General features: G+C 32.3%; 1 protein-coding gene across 3 annotated transcripts in view; it reads right to left on the bottom strand.

The window, feature by feature from the left end:
• AGL (amylo-alpha-1, 6-glucosidase, 4-alpha-glucanotransferase) overlaps nt 1-19684 on the bottom strand; it is a 78826-nt gene that overhangs the window by 32496 nt on the left and 26646 nt on the right. For all 3 annotated transcript variants that reach the window (XM_032630633.1, XM_032630640.1, XM_032630648.1), the window contains 14 exons: nt 18637-18824; nt 16754-16877; nt 16002-16165; nt 15603-15704; nt 15335-15490; nt 15091-15241; nt 12746-12870; nt 12537-12649; nt 12284-12418; nt 9731-9861; nt 6724-6860; nt 6321-6454; nt 5239-5414; nt 881-983 (listed from right to left, as the gene is read on the bottom strand). In XM_032630633.1, the coding sequence (XP_032486524.1) occupies nt 881-983; nt 5239-5414; nt 6321-6454; nt 6724-6860; nt 9731-9861; nt 12284-12418; nt 12537-12649; nt 12746-12870; nt 15091-15241; nt 15335-15490; nt 15603-15704; nt 16002-16165; nt 16754-16877; nt 18637-18824 (1939 nt within the window). The remainder of the gene's footprint in view (nt 1-880; nt 984-5238; nt 5415-6320; nt 6455-6723; nt 6861-9730; nt 9862-12283; nt 12419-12536; nt 12650-12745; nt 12871-15090; nt 15242-15334; nt 15491-15602; nt 15705-16001; nt 16166-16753; nt 16878-18636; nt 18825-19684) is intronic.

Below are 19684 nucleotides of genomic sequence, written 5' to 3'. Positions count from 1 at the left end.
AAACTTGTCATTTGGAGAGGCAAACCTCCAGTTACTTCTTGGGTGACATCAAAATAAGGTATCATATAAATGCTTTTTTTGCTACAAGTTTTAACTTGCAGAGCAGTGATTTCAAACTTTAGTCTTAGGCTGCTGAAAATCACCTGGAGACCCCGTGAAAACACAGATTGCCATCTGCCAACTCTGCCCTTTCCACCCCCAGGTTTGGATTCAGCAGATCCAGCATAGAGATCAAGAATTTGCATTTCTAACAAGCTGTCAGTTGATGGTGACACTGAGGATTTGTGGAACACTATACAGCACTGATGTAGAGCCTTTCTTTTCTACCTCCGATAAATTCATACATAATATTGTGACATAAGAAAACACTATTTTAAGTCTAGAAAACATAAAACTGGAGGTTACGAGGTCTGACATTAAAAAGAAGAAAACCTGGTATTATAATTCTTTCTACCGGACTCCGTCAAAAAGCCAGCAATGCCTTCATTATGGAAGAACAAAAAATGGCAGACTTTCCAATTTTACCTAAAAGTTCATCTGAGTTCTTACACTTAACTTGGGCATAGAAATTTTACTCTTTAGTGAGTGATGTTAGTAATATGGTTATACATTTTTTAGTTTTACTTGAAATAAAGTAGCAAATGCTAAAGATAACCTGATCTGTAACATGAAGGGTTAGAATTTGGTATCTTTAAAGATTTTCACTTCTTTGAAATTCTATGATCCTATTAATTGAATATATAAAAAATAAAATTAAAAAACACACCTAAGGAAAACATGCCTCCCAAATGTTGAGAATAGATGAATAAGAAAAGTTTAAAGAGCATGTGAAAAACATTCGAACATAAACCTGCATTGCAACTTTTTAGAGATTTCCTACCTGGCCTCCAAGTAGCGTCCAGTAATCAGCAGCAGACCTCTAAGGGCAATAAAAGTATCCCTCCCCCAGCAGCGGAAAATACCAGAAGAAAAGTGAGGTAAGCCTAACAGAAAACACAACAAAGTAATATATTAACCTTAATATACACAAACCTATGAACTCCATTACTATAGATGAGTTGCTCTAAACTTGGGGGTCAAGGATGAGCTAAAAAGAGTCTTCAAACCCTCTTATGGTATCTGCAGAATGTATGGCTATACTTATGTCAACTTTTGTGTGATGAGGTTCCATAATCATATCTGATTCTTAAAGGAATCTGTCACCCAAAATAGATTAAGAATCAGTGCTAGAGAGCGATGCTTATCTGAATTGGTTCAAACGTGTGAGTCTTTAAACACAGATAAACTTTCTTTTAGTAAATTAAAGTTAAAGATTAAAATCAGAGGTCAAATATCTAACACATCAAGGAACTCTTAATATAATAGTAGTGATATATTTTAAAAGGTCCTATGTGCAATTCGAAGGCAATAAATTAATCTAAATATGAGATGATTACCTTAATGATACATAATTAAATGTTTATTAATCTATCACTATAGAGTTACTTTATTACCAAATTTCCCATTGACTTAAAATGACTTAGAAGTGTTATAGTTTGTTAGCCAGAGACAATTTTTACAGATGAAAACAAGGATTTCAGATGCCAAATAACTTGAACATTCTAGGTAACTGCAGCTTTTATGCATGAAGTAAAACAGAGTGACTGGTGGATAAAATCGAAAATTTTACTTTTAGATTGAGTTTGGTTTCTTACAAAACATGAAAAGAATATAACTGTTATCTGTACTTGTACTAAAAACAATAATCAGTAGGAAAGTAAAGCAAAGGAAATTAGCATTTCACTCAAGAAAACCAACTCTGCTGAAGTAAATGTAACAAATATTTTAGGAAGGGAAAACTGAGGTCATAAAATGTTCACAGCATTCATTCATAACTATTTTCTAAGCACTTAACACTATTTGACAATATCTTGTTTGTTTTCTGGTTTGTTGAATGAATATCTCTCCCCAATAGAAAATAAGATTCATGATAACAGAAATCTCATTTGCATTGTTTACCAAAGTATATCACTGAAAATTGTAACTGGTACATATCACTATAAAAATTTACTGAATGAATGAAATAAAAGATTAATTATAAAAGGTAAATTGAGAGGTGAAAGAATTTGACTAAGATAAACAAAAATTGGCAATACTTCACAAAACTTTAAGTTTGTGTTTATTGGGTCTTCACCTTGTATATTCTTCTGTTAAGAAAACATCAGAACTAAAGGTAACATCAGACGTTTCCTTCTATATTGTCTTTCAAACAGTGGTACAAAATTTCCCTAAACACTCTGTGTATCATTTATACACGGTTCACATATACAGTTTATATACTGGGTTGGCCAAAAAGTTCGTTTGGTTTTTTCCGTAAGATGGCTCTAGTAGCGCTTAGTTGTCTTTAACTTCATTCAAAATAATTTTGTTATACTGTATTGTGACAGCTGTCATATCAGCGTGCATTAAAAAAAAACTTATCAAAATTGGTGAATTTTTGTGTAGCCATTTTAATATGGAAGACGGAAGAAAAAAAGCAACATTTTTGGCATATTATGCTTTATTATTTCAAGAAAGGTAAAAATGCAACTGAAACGCACAAAAAGATTTGTGCAGTGTATGGAAAGGTGCTGTGACTGATAACTTGTCAAAAGTGGTTTGCGAAGTTTTGTTTTGGAGATTTCTCGCTGGACGATGCGCCATGATCAGGTAGACCAGTTGAAGTTGAAAGTGATCAAATTGAGACATTAATTGAGAACAATCAACATTATACCACATGGGAGATAGCCGACATACTCAAAATATCCAAATCAAGCACTGAAAATCATTTGCACCAGCTTGGTTATGTTAATCACTTTGATCTTGGGTTCTACATAAGTTAAGTGAGGAAAACCTTCTTGACCGTTTCCACATGAGATTCTCTACTGCAACATAACGAAAACATTCCATTTTTAAAACAAATTGTGACAGGTGATGAAAAGTGGGTACTGTACAACAATGTGGAATGGAAGAGATCGTGGGGCAAGCAAAATGAACCACCACCAACCACACCAAAGGCCGGTCTTCATCCAAAGAAGGTGATGTGTGTATATGGTGGGATTGGAAGGGAGTCCTCTATTATGAGCTCCTTCCGGAGAACTAAATGATTAATTCCGACAAGTACGGCTCCCAATTAGACCAACTGAAAGCAGCACTCGACGAAAAGCGTCTGGGATTCGTCGACAGAAAACTCATCATCTTCCATCAGGATAACGCAAGACCACATGTTTCTTTGATGACCAGTCAAAAACTGGTACATCTTGGCTGGGAAGTTCTGATTCATCTGCTGTATTCACCAGACATTGAACCTTTGGATTTCCATTCATTTCAGTCTTTACAAAATTCTCTTAATGGAAAAAAAAAAAATTCAATTCCCTGGAAGACTGTAAAAGGCACCTGGAACAGTTCTTTGCTCAAAAAGATAAAAAGTTTTGGGAAGGTAATGGAACAAAACGGTACATATGATGTTCAATAAACTTCTTGGTGAAAATTAAAAACATGTCTTTTATTTTTACTTTAAAAATCGAAGGAACCTGTTGGCCAACCCAATATATGGTTGATGATGTAATTCTGATGATGATGATGACAGCAGCTATCACATATATATATATATATATATATATATATATATATATATATATATATATATATACATACAGTACTCTGTGCGGCACAGACTTTCTGGTACTTTAACCCACTTAACACCTTGCATAAAATGTAAGTATAGATAGATCCAAGGGTGAGTTTGAGTTGGTATGCCCCAAAATACAGGCAGTTAATCTTTGTTAAAAAGTCAAAACTATAAAATCTCTAGCACTGATGTGTGGAAATGTTTGTATTAACTTTTTGACCTCTCAGAGTATATGACTTAAGGTCACACATCTTCTGAATGATTTCTGCCTTGTCAATTATTATAAAAGCTTATAATTATATATATATATTGCACCACTGTCACCAAAGGAAGGTATTCCTGGCCTTTGTATTCATTTAAAACTGAGATGAAGGAATCTATCTGCAAATCTGAGTACAGTCCTATATATTGTTAGTATGGAGTATATAAAACTCTCCTTTAGCATGTTAGAAAGAAATCCCAGAACTTTTATTTATATTTATGAACTTATATTTTTAGTTTCTCTTTTTGTTTTACATTGTACCTGATATGTAAACATACCAAGTATCATAACTTATATCAGTATATCATTTATGATATCAATATATCAGTATATTTATTTTGGGAGTGCTTAACAACAGTAGTGAATAATCAAAAATGTTGAGATCACTATTCTATGTAATAGGCTTCTAAACAATAAGCTTTAAAATCAAATTCTGCCTATCAACTTTTTTTCACAATGGTCCTGTTCAGTTTTATGACCATCTGCATGGATTCACAGGAGAAAGTACCAGAAGGAGATCAAATAGTTGAGTGAAAATCTAAAACACAATTACATAATTAAAACATTTCAGAAGGTTCACATGATCATTCCAAATGAAAAGTTAACTTCTTTTTTAGTTGTTGGGTCCACTAGGTCTTTTTTCTTGGTCTGATCAAATGCAAATTTAAGGGTAAACAGAGGAATTCACAAGGACAACACTGTTACTTTCATCCTGCACTTAGTATTTTTCAGTTTAGTTTGGAAAGTTCTAAACTTCAGTGGACTCAAATATTAAATACTTCTTAGAAATAGCTTGAAATTTATTAAGAAGAAACCAAAAGCCTATTTTGCTTAGATTTCAACTTGTTACTTGATTCAGGTTTTAAATCTACTTTCAGGAAAAATACCAATAGAGCTGAAAGCATTTGATTGCAATTAGACACATAATAAAAATTATTTAACATTTGTTTCGTGTTTTGTAACTTGGTTGGGTTAATTTTACAAGGTTGGGTTAATTTTTAATATTGGGAAACAAGTATAGTGTAATGGAAAAAGGGTAGTAAAACAAATTTGATTAAAAAAAGCAAAATGTCATAAGTTGGAAAAATAAACATGCGAAAAAGGATTAACTGGCCACAATAAAAAATGCACATAAATAAATGTCTGGTGCACAGTGGTAATTAAATAGTTAGAACGGTTATTATTTTTACAAGTGAATACCTATGAAATTTTACTAAGCAGTAACATGAAATCTTGAATAACATCATGAGTTTTTTTAATAATAATTTCTTCATAATGTCCTCTCTAATTCTGACTTACACATTTAACCTTGTACATAATTTCTTACCTGCGGCTAGAGACACACAACACTGCTCCTTCTCTCTTGTGATTTCATTCAGCCTGCATGGTACATCCATAAGGGAAGGTGAAAGAAGTGGCAGAGAAGGGGATTTTCCTACTCCACACATTTGGACTGAACCCAGGGAAAGGTGTTTCACAAAGGTAGAACCGTTCTGAACAAAGCTGCAACAATGTTATAGAGTTCAAAATATTATGTGTAGAAATACAAAATTTTTTATTATTCATTTATTTATTCAAAAAATTTTATTAGGGTAAGAACAACTAAGTTGAGACCTACCTGTGTAAAACAGATATTTAAGAGTACAACACAATATCGTTATTTATAGCCACAATGTTGTACATCAGATCTCAAAACTTACTTATCTTGCATACCTGAAATTTTACACCCATTGATTCAAAACTTTTTGGCAGTATTATTTTACTTGGTTTCTTCCCTTCAAAAAGTCTCTCTACACAAATGTGTAACAATGCTAATATCAGTAGAACAAAATTTTCAATTTGGGTAAGGTTTCAGAACTGCTTTCATTTCACCCAGTATTCTGTCTAGCTGGCTTTAAAAGGCCTGCTGTAAAACAAATGGTAGGGCTGAAGTTTTGTTCTTTCTGAAATCATGCCCAAATTGATTTGGCAGCTCTTCACTGGTACATTCCGACCTGTGGTTTCATTTTAGGGAAATTCACCAATAAAGGCAAATTTCCTTTATAATAATAGCAGAATATTTTTTCTGTTAATTAATGAAAAATTAGAAAAAAGAATGCTGTGTGTAGATTTATGAAATTGTATCCCTTAATTTAACAAGTCAAAGAATAAATAGAAACAGATAACATAAAACAATTAAAATTTCCCATCAATACGTTTTTTAGTTTTATAGAACAGATTTTAATAACTGTTTGTTTTTGTGTGCTCCAGATTAAAGGATGTTAATAAATTTACTATCCACTTATCAACTTTTTCAGCTCTATGCGTGTATGACAATTCCTCATGTTTTGGTCTTTTAAGAGTGTTTAAACTGACTGTATGTGGCTTCTACACAAACATGCTTATCTACTCAAGCTTTGCTGGATATACCTTGACATCTGCTTCCATGCTATATCCAGGAGAGTGGTATATGCACCAATTAATATAGCATCAAAGTAACAAGGGATAAGGTAACGTGGGATCTGCTTCAGGTAGAAGAACATAGCCTGCAACCATTTACCAACCTGTTATAAAATAATTTTAAAAGTTAATTTGATGTGCTTATAGGCTAGATGTATTTTAAAAGCTAAATCCAAACATGCAATTCTACTATCTAGCAATCTATTAACCAGATATTCACGTATTAGAACTGAAAGACGATGAAGGGAGGAAAATGTTTCAGTTTAGAAAATAATGTTTCAGGTTAGAAAACAATATAAATATTATATGTAGTATGTTAATATACTTCTTATTGTGCCCTTGTTTTTCTGGACTAGAATATAGCTTTACTTACTTCAGCAATGGTTCCTGACCGTGAAATAAGCCGGTTACTGACATAGTCAATCATCCAGTCTCCAGATCTCAAATTATCACAAAAGGGATGCCCCAAGTCATTCTTTGGTCTTATTTCTGCCAATATGGACATTAATCCTGAAAATTCAGAGAAATATCATGACAATTTAATCACTGGCAAAGGTAGTTTGTTCTCAGAGCCTGGGCTGCTGCTAGTCTCTAGTGATTTGGGGTGAACACATATACAGGTAGACAGAAGGACTGCACAGTCCTTAGTGGCACTTCCCAGGGCTGGAGATAAGTGTGGCAACACTGACTTGAACCAAGATACAAAGGCATACTGAAGGGGACTGCTGTCACAGGAGCTATGCGGAGTTTTCCTAGATTCCTATTTTCTGGGGCTGGTCCTGCTCTTTTGAATTTTAATATTACAATATTCAAAGGCAATTGGCATAGTTTCCCTGCCCTAAGGATCTGGGGGAAGAAAACTGATAAGTCTATATCTTTTCACAGTTGGAAAGTGGTGGATTCCTTAATATTCAGGCAAGATTTAAGAAAATCATAGAACTGGTTTCAGAGACAGCAAGAGCACCTATGGTGGTAATAAATAAAGTCTGTTTTGGAGAGGCTCTTTGAAATATAACAGGAGGTACTTGGAACTAAATGAAGTATCAAAATGAGGTATACAGGCATATCCTCAAGTACTACTCAGATAGAAGTATTAGAATTCCTATGCATATATAGCACATTCTATTATTTCAATGACAGAGCAAGAGTACAACTTTCATTATTTAATAAGGTAGTAATTTCCACCTTAAAAAATTATATTGGCTTCATTGACTTCATTTCAAATAAATTTATTTAGTTAGAATTTAATTAATTTTACTGTGTATATAGCATGTTTTGAGAAATTAAAAAATAAATATATAAATTTAAGATATTCTTTCCTTCAGGAAGCTTATAATCTTCTTTAGGAAACAAAGCTTAAAATATAAAAAAATCTAGAAAACAAGACAGTATAAAATAATGGTCTATATACACCCTAGCATTTTCAGGGAAGGTAAATATTGCTCAGTAAGTGTTAGCTCCACTAACACTAAGTGTTAGCTCCACTGACGGAGCAGTGTTTTAGAAGAGAGGTCTGATGATACCCAATGGGATGGTATGATTTGTGGAAAAGGTATCAAGAGGTTGGAAAACTGGTTAGTTGGTTTTGTAGACAGGACTTAGTCCTAGACAGGATGATAACCGCGGAAATAAAAAGGAAATAGTATACCAAAAGAGAATACAGAAAAAAATCCAGAATTCATGATTATTGATTTGGGGTGAACACATATACAATAATTTTGATTAATTATTTATCAAATGTTGAGGATAAAAGGGGCAGGTCCAAAAGTGGATTCCTGGATTCCAACATGACTGAATATGTATTGTTACAAGAAGTAGGGAAGGGGGATTTTGGTTAGAGGAGAGAAAGGTCGGTGAAATGGTTAAGTGTGATTTAATCTGAGGTTGCTATTAACTGCCTGCTGGAAATATCAGGTGGCTGCTGGAAATACTAAATTGCCAGAGGGTAAAGGGATTGGTATAGAGTAAAAAATAAATCAGGGAAGGGCAATTATACTTAGAAAGAATGAGAAAAATCATTTCATGAGAAGGTAAAGAGAAATTAGTAAAAAACCGGACTTAACTTTAAGAAACATAAAGGCCAGAAAAGAAGTTCACACAAGTATGGTCTTTTCAGGCAAACAGAAGGAGTTTAACAGCTCAGAGTGAAAATGGTAGGTATCTGCTTAAGAGTGGTAAGATGTATATTTCTTTATTACTCACAGCACAAAACATTTTTTGTTGAAAATGAGAATATTTTAGAAAAAAACAAAATGTTATAAGCACAAAAAGTCTTACAAATTTTTATTGAGAGCTTCTTATGTGCTTGATTTTGTAGAAGGTATGAAAGCTAAAAACCAAGAATCCCCCAAAAGGCAAACATTGTTCTTTCTCAAGGTACAGTCTACGTAGTGGAGTTTTAAAGCTAATTATCACTGAATACTTACTATGAACTATAAGCATTGTCTAAGTACTTTACATGTATTAATTCATTTAATCCTAACAGTAACCCCTTGTGGTAGATTCTGTTTTTATCTTCATTTTACAGATGAGAAAACTGAGCCACAGAGAGTTTACCATATAGTTATACAGCTAGTCAGTGCAACCCACAAAGTGTGGTTCTAAAGCCTATTTCTTGACCACCATAATAAAGATTCATACAAAAATTATATTTATTATTAAAATAAGGCAGTAAATTCCAAGGGCTAATAAGAGACATAATAGATAAATGCAATGGGTGTCTGAAGGACAAAGAAATTACTGTGAAAGCAATAGTTAAGGAAGGATTTGTGGAAGATGTTAAGAATTGAATTGGCCCTTAAAGATGGGTTAGATGGACAGAGAAATAAGGAGTTGAAAAGGAGGTTTGATAAGTGGGAAACTATATGAACCAGGAATACATGTGTGAGAAACCAAATTTCCTAGATAAAAATCTAAGAAAATATTACCAGCCAAATGAATTAAACTGAGAGTTAAATATTTAGTTCCTGTATCCCACTTTACAACTACTCTAACTGCATAATATTTAACTGAAAGTTCTCTTTGTAGGTTAAAACAAATATGCAACAAAAAAATATTTCCAATTAGACAAAAAAGGAAGATGAATATATTTACAACCTAGTCCCATTTGGAGCCCAAACGAATGATCTCATTTAACCCTCATAAAAGTCTATGAATCAGACAATATTATTCACATTTTATGGAGGCAGAAGTTGGGGCACAGAGAATTTAAGTTACTTGCCAGAGGTCAATGAGTAGGTGGCAGAGCCATAATTTGAACCAAAGCAGTTGAACTCTGAGCCCATACTCTTATTCCTATAAGGAAGACATCATATGACCCTTAAATACAAAAACAAAAACAAAAAACCCCGAAAAGTTTCACTATCCTTATACTTGCTTACCTTGAAGACCTGCATATTTAAGAGATGACCAGTTTGGTATGTTATAACACCCTCCACCATCTTCTTGTTCTTCTGATTCACATCGGTAAAGTACCTGATTTAGCTCAGCCAAAGTTAATTTAGAGGCAATACTAAAAGTTGGAAAATAAAGAAAACTGGTTAAACATACTGAAATTTCACTTGCTCTCAATAAAAATAAAGAAAATCTGAATCATAACAAAAAATGTTTTAGCAATGTATGTTTTAGGAACTCAGCATTATACTATACATTGTACACAATATACATTTATACATAATAATTAGAGGATAAACATGCTAAAAACTCAATTAGAAGTAACATTTCTCCCAAGCCAAAGAAATAATCAAGTGCTAAATTTTATTAATTAGAAGTATACTGGAAAAATCTTTTGGTTGCTATATCCTTTATCTTATAAATTTGTTTTTAATCTTTCTAGTTCAGACTTAGTTTTTCCTCTTCTTTATATTCTCCTATGTGGGGCAATAAGAACTTTTTATGCTAATTATCTTAAACTCAAAATAATTATCAAAGGACCAATAAAAGTATAATCAAAAGTCACAGTTAATGACCTTAGAAATCATGTGTTACTCTACTGCTACATTCCTCTCCTCTTCTCCTTTCGGCTCCTAAGGTTGCATTACCCTTCAGCTTGGTTGTTTAAGAAACCAGATTTTCTTAGATAAAGATGTTTCTTGATAATGAGCAGAAGGAAGTTTTAACTATCATCGCCTTGGTTTCCCTTTGTCCAGTTAGCAGTGAGATTGTGTAAATGACTACACCTGAATGCAACTGAAACCCTACTTTCTTTCCTTGCACTTCACTACTCAGTTATATAATTTCATTTTATATAACTGAATACATATCCTCTGAGCTTAGAAAACTGTCAGCTGTGCTTTGTTCCCTCGGTCTTTGTTAGCCTCCCTCCTCCCAGCTGGGACTGACCCTTCCTCGGCAATTTGTGAATCAAGAGTGAGTCAAACCTATCAGTAGCCTCAGTACCAAGTCCATTCTAGTGCAGTATTTTTCAAGATGTAGTCAGTGAACTCCTTGCATAAGAATCACCTGCAAAGCATATTAAAGTGTAGATTTCTTGATCTTGTCCCAAAATAATCTAAGTAGCTCTGATGAGGAATGTGCATTTTATAAACCTTCCATAGAAACACAAAACTGCTTCATCACAGATTTTTCTTTAGAATGTAACTACTAAGTATGATTTGAATTAAGAGTTAATACCCTTATTAATAAAAGCTCTTAAAAAACAACAAAAACAATTGAATGGAACAGAAAAATGAGCTAATATGTAAAATGACATATCACCAAATAAATACAAATGGCTGATGAACAAAAAAATTAGCTTAAAATTTAAAATAAATTGAGATATCATTTTAAAGTATTCTATATTTACCAATTTGACTAATAGCTAACACTTACTGATCACTCACTCTGTGTCAAACACTATTCTGTGAGTCACTATAATTATATCTCTTAGGTAACTTGCCCAAGGTTTTACGTCTTACAGCTAAGAGTCTGAAATTAGACTCAAACCCTAGCAGTCTAGTCGCATCCTCTATGCTGTTAAACATTACAATAATATATACTCAGTATTAGTAAGGATGTGCGATACTAGACTCTTTTACATAGAGCTGAAAATATTAATTAATATAATCTTTCTGGAGCAGATTTGGCAGTATTAAAAGCCTCATATATACAGACAGTCTAACTCAGAAATTCCAACCCTGGAAATTATCCTAGTACTCATGATACCAAACATATATTGAGTATTCGTTATGTGCCATGAATTGTGTTAAGTGCTTTATATGCATTATCCTATTTAATCCTTACAAAATCTAAGAGGTAGGAACTATTATAAGCCCCATTTTCCGGATGAGGAAACTGAGATGAAGAAAGTCTAAATAATTTGTTCAAGATCATACTGACAGTGGTGAAGCTGGAGTTAAACCCAGCCTTAAATTTCAAAACCCATACTCTTTAGTACTATATGGTACCACCTAGCAAGGGCTAATCTGATTAGTAAAGGAATAACTAAGGATTTATGCAAAGATGAACGTACAAAGACATACATAATAGGGAATAATTGGGAGCAATTCAGCTGTCCAAAAAATGTAGACTGATGAAATAAATTATGGTATAGCCATATATTAGAATAATGCATTGACATTAAATAAATGAAGTGGTAAGAAGTATGATGTATGCAACTTAGTCTCAAATAGTTCAGAAAAACTGTGTGTATATGTGTACAGAGACGTGTATGTAGATAGATATGTATAGCATATATATGTATACATGTTTATCTATCTATCTATCTGGGAGTGTATGAGTGAGAGCGCATGCTTGCATACACAGGCACAAGCCACAGGACAAAATGTTAACACTAGGTGATGAAAATACTCCTGGTCCTTAGACCACCCTTTAAGCAACAAGGATATACAGGACTCTTAAAACTGCTTAAATCAGGCTTGCGGTAACTTATCAGTTATTAAAGTGCAAATCACCATAAAATAAGGCATACTTACGAAGCAAAAGGAATTTTTAATATAGGATCTGTGTTGTCAACAGCAAGACTCCCAGATTTAAAATGAGGACTGAACTGTGTCAGATGATTTCGAAGAATTCCAACAGCAGCTTGTGCATGTGGATCAAGACTAACTCTGAAAACATTAATTAAAATATGGTTAATTTTTAGGAATAATTTATTCAAAATTAACAGGATATGTAAAACACTTTAAATATAAGTAAAGTTAACAGTTTGAACTCTAATTAACATACCTGAATATAATAACACTTCCAGGAGACAAATTTTCAAACTCTATTTCTTGAATATATTCATTGGGTCCTTTTGTGGTAATTCCAGCTTGTTTAACAATTTTACTTTCATTAAGCTTGAAAAAAATTATATATTATATAAAACTGTTCAATAAATAATTCTAATGTCCTTAAAATGTTAAACACAGTAGTGGGATGAGAGTCCCAAATACCTGAATATGTTCTCTAATTTCTACTGTGATATTTGGCATTCCATTGATTGAATTAGCATCCTTCCTATAAGGTTCCGTATTTCTCTCAACAGTTCTAGCTTCAAGAACTACTTCTTCAATTTTGCCTAGGAATATATAAAAACTTTAGCAAAATTTCATATTAAACCATCTGAAATTAAGAATTGGTAAAGAGGTTTTAAATCACTTAACTTAAAGCTGAATATGAAATATCAGTTAATTTAAAAAAAAAACAGTCTGAAAGTAGATAATTCTACCCAAGATGCAACTTTTACACAATGCTTTAAAAAAAAATCACAGCTTAATTAACAAAGCTTTATTTGAAAAGAGATCTCATCAAGTAATAATGGCTTAGCTCTGGGGAACAATATACAACCTTCCTAATACTGAGTGGAGAGAAAGTAGATCACTTGAAAGGCTTACATTTAAAAAATGGAATATTTCAAAGACAGAAAAAATAGGGAAAAATTTAAAACACCCAGATCTCTTTACCTCACTTAAGAAAACATTCCAAATCCAACTGATGTCCCTGTGTACCCTTTCTCCCCCTTCAGAGGCAACCACTACCTGAAGGTTGGGGTTCATTGATCCTGTGAATTTTTGCTGCATATGTACGTTTCCCTAAGCAATATATACTATTCTCCATATGTCCAAGTTTATTTAAGTGGATTCAAGTTATATATACATTTCTGCAACTTCCTTTCTATTGGACAACACTGTATTTTTTAGGTTTGTTCAGCTAATATAAATTAGCTCTACCTCATTTATTTCAAATGCCAAATAGTATTCCACTGTATGAATATACCAAAATGCATTCATTTTATTAACATTGTTATTGTTTTTCTCTACTATAAATAATGTTACAATAAATATTTCTGTGCATATTTCCTAATGGAAATGCAGAAGAGTTTCTCAGATATATACCTGGGAATAGGACTGCTGGACCAAAGGATATATAAAACTGTAACATTATTATTTAAATTATTTAAATAATTTGAACCATTAATCTGACAACGAAAGACTTTTTGATCCAGAAATCTACTTCTGGAAATATATACTAAGATAATTGTTCAAAAGAAAAAGAATTATTCCTAGTGTATATTCAAATCTTAAAGCACACTGCTGAACATACCCCAAAATATTAAAAATGGAATACTAACATAATAAAATATGAAATATTTAACATAATGAAAATCACAATTTTGTGGACTGATAAAGTCGAAAATGTTTTAAGGATGATCACTGACCAAAAAAAAAAAAAAAAAATCCCTGAGAAACTACTGTATACACTGAGTGCAGCCATGTAAAACTATATATGTATATTAGCAACAACCAAATAAGATTACTGAATATAAACATGTGACTAGTCAAAAAAAGTAATAAACATTTAACTCTGAAACTATTCAAGTTGATAATTTCTAAAAATGGGAGTTATGAATATTTAGCAACTAGCAACCAATATAGAATATGATGATTTTTATGAGAATCTTCATTCACTCAATTAATCAACAGACTTGGACAGCTGCTGTATGCACAGGAACATGTTATGCCATAATATATTATATATAATAATAAGGAAGGAAATGAAATACACATGTCTAGAAAAAAATCAAGCAATACTAAGGATATATCTCAAGGATGTATTTTATAACTAAGTGTCAGAGTGATATAGAGAGAATATAATTACTTTATGTTCAGAGGAGAGAGCGTTCACTGAATACTTAGAGAAAGATTCTCAAAGGAGGTGAAACTTTAGTCCTTGAAAGATGTAAAGAATTCATAAATAAGTGTAAGTAAGACTACTTGGGGAACAGTGAAAATATCTATCTGGTTGAAATAGTGGAGTGACACAGGGCCAGGAAGGTAGGTGAGGATGGATTATAAAGAGCCTTAAATATTAAACTATTTTCCATTTTGGTTTATATATGTAAATATGTGTATACACATACATAAAAACACTTGGACACACATATGAATATATGTATATACATATATACAAACACACGAACATACATATATATTTTCCTGGGTATAGAAGAAATACATGTTCATTTTATACAAATTAGGAGATAAGGGAATGTATTAGGATGAAAACAAAATCACTTCACAACTCAAAAAATGTTAACCTTTGAGAGTATTTTCAGGTTTTGTTCCATGTAGTAAAAATATAAGCTATCAAAAATTTCTAATGCTTTTTCTCAACTACATCTACACTTGCACTGTGTTACAATATATACGATATGTAACAATTTAATAATATTTATTATTATTATTATTATTAACAATTTAACAATATAATCACAATAACACTTTTTAGATCCCATTACCAGGGATGCACATTTGAGGCACTTCCTTGCTGTAAAATGAAGTCTTGGGATTCCTGAAAGCAGTTCTAGACACAGATACAACTGATTGATGGATACTAGGTGAGTGTCTTGTTACTGCCACTATGTCTTCATCAACTTGATCCACATACACCTGAGAAACAAAGAGACAACACATTAGTGCTCAAATTGGGAAGACTCTAAAATTGAACCTTAAGAAAGAAACCTAGAAAATTTAGTTTCTTGCCTGAATAAAACCCTTGGCTCCAAGCTCTTGGTGAAGTTTATTGATGGCACACCTGGCTGCAATGATGCCACTTTGGAAATTAACTTCACCGAAATTGGATGGTGATGCTGTAGGATTCCACTTAGTGTAAAACCGTTCTTCAGAAACTACTGAAATCTGAACAAAATTAAAACTTAGCCATGTGTACGTTTTAATTACAATGAGAACTTTTGGTAAAAATGATTGAAGTTTTTTGCCTTGTAGATTTTAAAAAACAACACAAACAAACCTGATGAGGCACTAATTCGTCATAGCCCTTAGTACTTCCACTAGCACAACATGCCATAGAAACAATCGTGGAACTTGGGAGAGCATCATATGCTGACCTATGCTAGAAAACAATAAAAAAACAAAAACAAACAAAAAAAAACCCAAAGTTTATTTTCTTTCAAATGCAAAGTGCCATCCTATAGCATAATGAAGTAAAAGGATAAGTGCATAAATACATTCGATAAGATACATTCATTTGCTTTAAAACAAATAACAAAACTCTCAAAAACCTTTGTATCACAATCACTAAGGCACTATTTTGAAGTTTTGTGGATACTACTACCACTAAATAGCAGGGAACTAAATATCAAAACATTTAGCAAAATCGGTAAGTACAAGAAACACGTTAGATGCTTACCACAATAGGACACTCATTATCATGGGTAACATCCATAAACAGGGCATGTGCAATAGCTGGCATTAAAGGCCTCAAACAGGGCTGAACGAAGGATCCAACAGGTTCTCCTCCATATCGGTAAACTAGTCTGCCCTCTTCATGACTGTCATATGCACTCATTGCCTCTGCAAGGCATTACAGAATATTTTAACAATCTTCATTATCAATGTCCAAGGAGAGATTAGATTTCGTATCATGACTGATTTTCAAAAAAAGGCCACATAAATATTATAAAAAATAAAACAGCTTTAAACATTTAAACAAATGTCCATTAGTTTAAATGACAAAAAAGTCTTCTCTGTAACTTAACCAGAGAAATGGTTCATTCAGGTAAAAGGGAACATATGTCGTTTATTAGGATGTTGGTTATATAAAATCTATGAAGAAAAATCTAAAGATTATATCACATAGGCAGGTAGGAGATGAAAAACAGATTTGTATATTTTCAACAACCAAAAAAATGGTTTTGTTCATGAATCATCAGTTCATTCCACTGCTCTTTCAAGTTAAAATGAGATATTTTACCCCAAAGTGGAAATTTTTACTGATGAAACAGACTAAGTTATACTAGGAAATTCTGAGTAGAATATTTAAAAGAACAGTAACTATGTTGAACATTATTAAATGCTGTATATAAAGCTATTAAATGCCTTTTAATCTATTTAAACAAAAACTAAAGCTTTAGATGGGAAAAACACTTTCAATAAGCCTACCTCTTATTAAGGAACTAATGCCCAGTCTAGTAACAAAGATATTGTCCAGGTCTTCACTTCCTGTGAACAGTTCAGCTACTACATATAAATTGGGTTGCAATTTCCTAGCAGCATCCAACATGTACTGCAAAAAGCACAGTTACAAATGTAACAGAAAGAGAAAAGCAAGATGGTGCAGGGGAAGGAGAGGAGGCAAGATTAGGCATGGATTTGACAAAGGAAAATATCATGTAGCAAGACAAAATGGAAATCCAAGAAGAATTTCCAAATAAAGTAATTGTGCATATGTAAGAAAACATAAAACAGACCAATACACACAGGAAACAAGAGAATTTATAAAGACAATATAACAGTTAAAAAGGAAGATTAGATTTTGCAGATATAGGGACACAAGGGGGAGGAAAAAAGAAAGAAGAAAAATGTTAGTGTCACATTAAAAAATGTAAACCATAACACTGCAGTTCTGCTAGGATTTCCCCCCGTTTTATGTTTGTTTTTAATACCTCTAATCAGACCATTAATTTCCAGGCACTTGACTAAGCTATTCATGATAAATTCCCTACTGGTGAATCATTTAGCTATTGCAAAGATTAGGTCTGACCAGACTGAAGCCAGTTTTTCCTACAGATGATAATAAACTTTTTTTTTTGGCCATGCTTTGCAGCTTGCAGTATCTTAGTTCCCTGACCAGGGACTGAACTGGGGCCATTGCAGTGAAAGCACTGAGTCCTAACTACTGGACCACCAGGGAATTCCCCAAAACTCTTTTTATTTTCTTTTTTCCCCCAAAACTCTTAATCAGAAATCAGATCAGTTCCAAAAAGTTTTTTTTTAACGTAACATTTACACAAAGACTAATAAAATACTTGAAATTCTATCAAGTAAGATCCTAGAGGATTATGTAACTTAAAATTAAGCAAATTAAATTTTAATATTCTAACTTTTGCCATAATGTTATAACAATCTTAAAAGTGTATTTTTTTTGATGTTGCTATAAAGGCACACACAAAAAATCCTCTGCCATTTTTTGAAGCTAAAAAACGTCTACCACCTTAACTAATGCTCATTAAATTCTTCCAAATCAAATCAATTTTTCATCACAGGACTTGAAACATATACATTATAATACTGCTTTAAAAGTATAGAAATAGATGTTTTTCAGATAAGCACACATTTCCAAAGAACACTAACTTGTGACTAGAAAACTATCAAATATCTTATAAACAGAATGAAAATTTGAAGTGTTTACAAAGCTGCAAAATGTAAAAGATAATGCTGTAAGTGTTGGCATTGCTTAAGTTACTGTAAAAAACCCAAAGAGGAATAGAAAACTTTTATGTTTACATTTACATTTTTATAAACAATTAATAAAAATTGAATCAATGAGGCTAAAATAGTTTCAATATGCTGTAATGTTAGGGTTTAAATAATCATTATAATATGAAATAAGCTATTCAACTTCACAGTGGCTACTAATGTATTGAAAGCAACCTAAAAATAACAAGAATAAGACAAATTAATATTTATATATTAAAATATTAATAAGATTAATTCTGTTAAAATATTAATATTAAAATATGAATATTTTAATAATATATATACAGCAATATGGTTGTGTGTGTATTATCAGAGACAATATAATGTACTTCCCTAACTTAAAATAAAAATATTAACTCAAACATTTTATAGCCCAGTACTCCATAACAGCTGCATCAAAAAATTGTCAGAACTATGCAAATTATGCAAGTGGTAAATACTACCACCAAATCAATGTTGGTATCCAACTAGCAAAAGGAAACATATATTTGTATACTCTATTTAAGGAAAGCTAGGAGAGAATACTGAATTTCTTTTCTTAATGTAGATGAATTGTTTTTCTGTACCTCGGCTACATGAAGAGGTGTTGAGTGACAGTTATCAAGACGGACTCCCTGGAAATAAGTCGCAGTTATTTCAGTGTATTTTTTCATGTGTGCCCAGAGATAAGGACAGTCCTCTGGTTTTTTCCCATAGCGTAATTTAACACTGTCTCCCCAGCAAATAAGTTCTCTCCTTAGATAAACATCTGAACCTGTTAAGAAAGGAGCTTGCTTTCAATGGTTTGAGAAACAAAATGAAAACATTTACTTCAAGGAAAAACTTGTTTTTAAAACACATTTACTATTTCTAACACAAACCATATATAGGTTAAAATTACATCTAAAATAGCATGGGATAAAATTTTTTAAAGTTAATAGTAATTTGGATCTCATATCTATTTTGCTAAAATTGTACCTTATTGTCTCTTCTAAAAATGTGTGCTTAATGGCAAAAATTTAAGTTACTTCTTGAAGGAAAACAATAATAGTAGGCCTTTAAAGCTATAGTTCTACCAAAAACATTTAAAGCTCCATCTCCACCTTGCTACCAATTTTTGGCAATAGGTTACATTAAATCCACAGTGTAGAGCAGAATATCTTTTTTCATTTAGAATGGTTAGAAAGGAGAGGGCAGAGATACTTAAATCCAAAGCTACACTCCTTTTTTTTAAAAAAATGAGATTTCTGAATTAAATTTAATGTCATTAAAACAGGCTTCTAATTCTAAAATGTTAAAAAATAAATATATTGATAGGTCCCCTGCAAAATTCTTCCTGGCAATGAAATAGCTGTAGAAAAATAAGATGCTAGTATTAAGTGAGAGGGAATCTAAAAACAACTGGTTTCTAGTTTAACTGCCATTCAAATACCTTAAATACTCCTCTGGCTAATGAGTGAAAATATCTCTTATAGTAAATAGTTGTAATAATAGAGGTTTCAAATGTCTTTTAAAAATGCAATAAATTGTTGCCCAAATAAACTCTTAGGCAGAACCACAATATAAAATAGATATATAAAAGCTATTCTGTTTGAGGAGATAAGGGGTAGAAAGGGAAAGGAGGGAAAAGAAGAA

Source organism: Phocoena sinus, chromosome 1, assembly GCF_008692025.1.
Source record: "Phocoena sinus isolate mPhoSin1 chromosome 1, mPhoSin1.pri, whole genome shotgun sequence".
Lineage (NCBI taxonomy): Eukaryota > Metazoa > Chordata > Mammalia > Artiodactyla > Phocoenidae > Phocoena > Phocoena sinus.
This window is presented reverse-complemented; position numbering and strand designations above follow the sequence as displayed.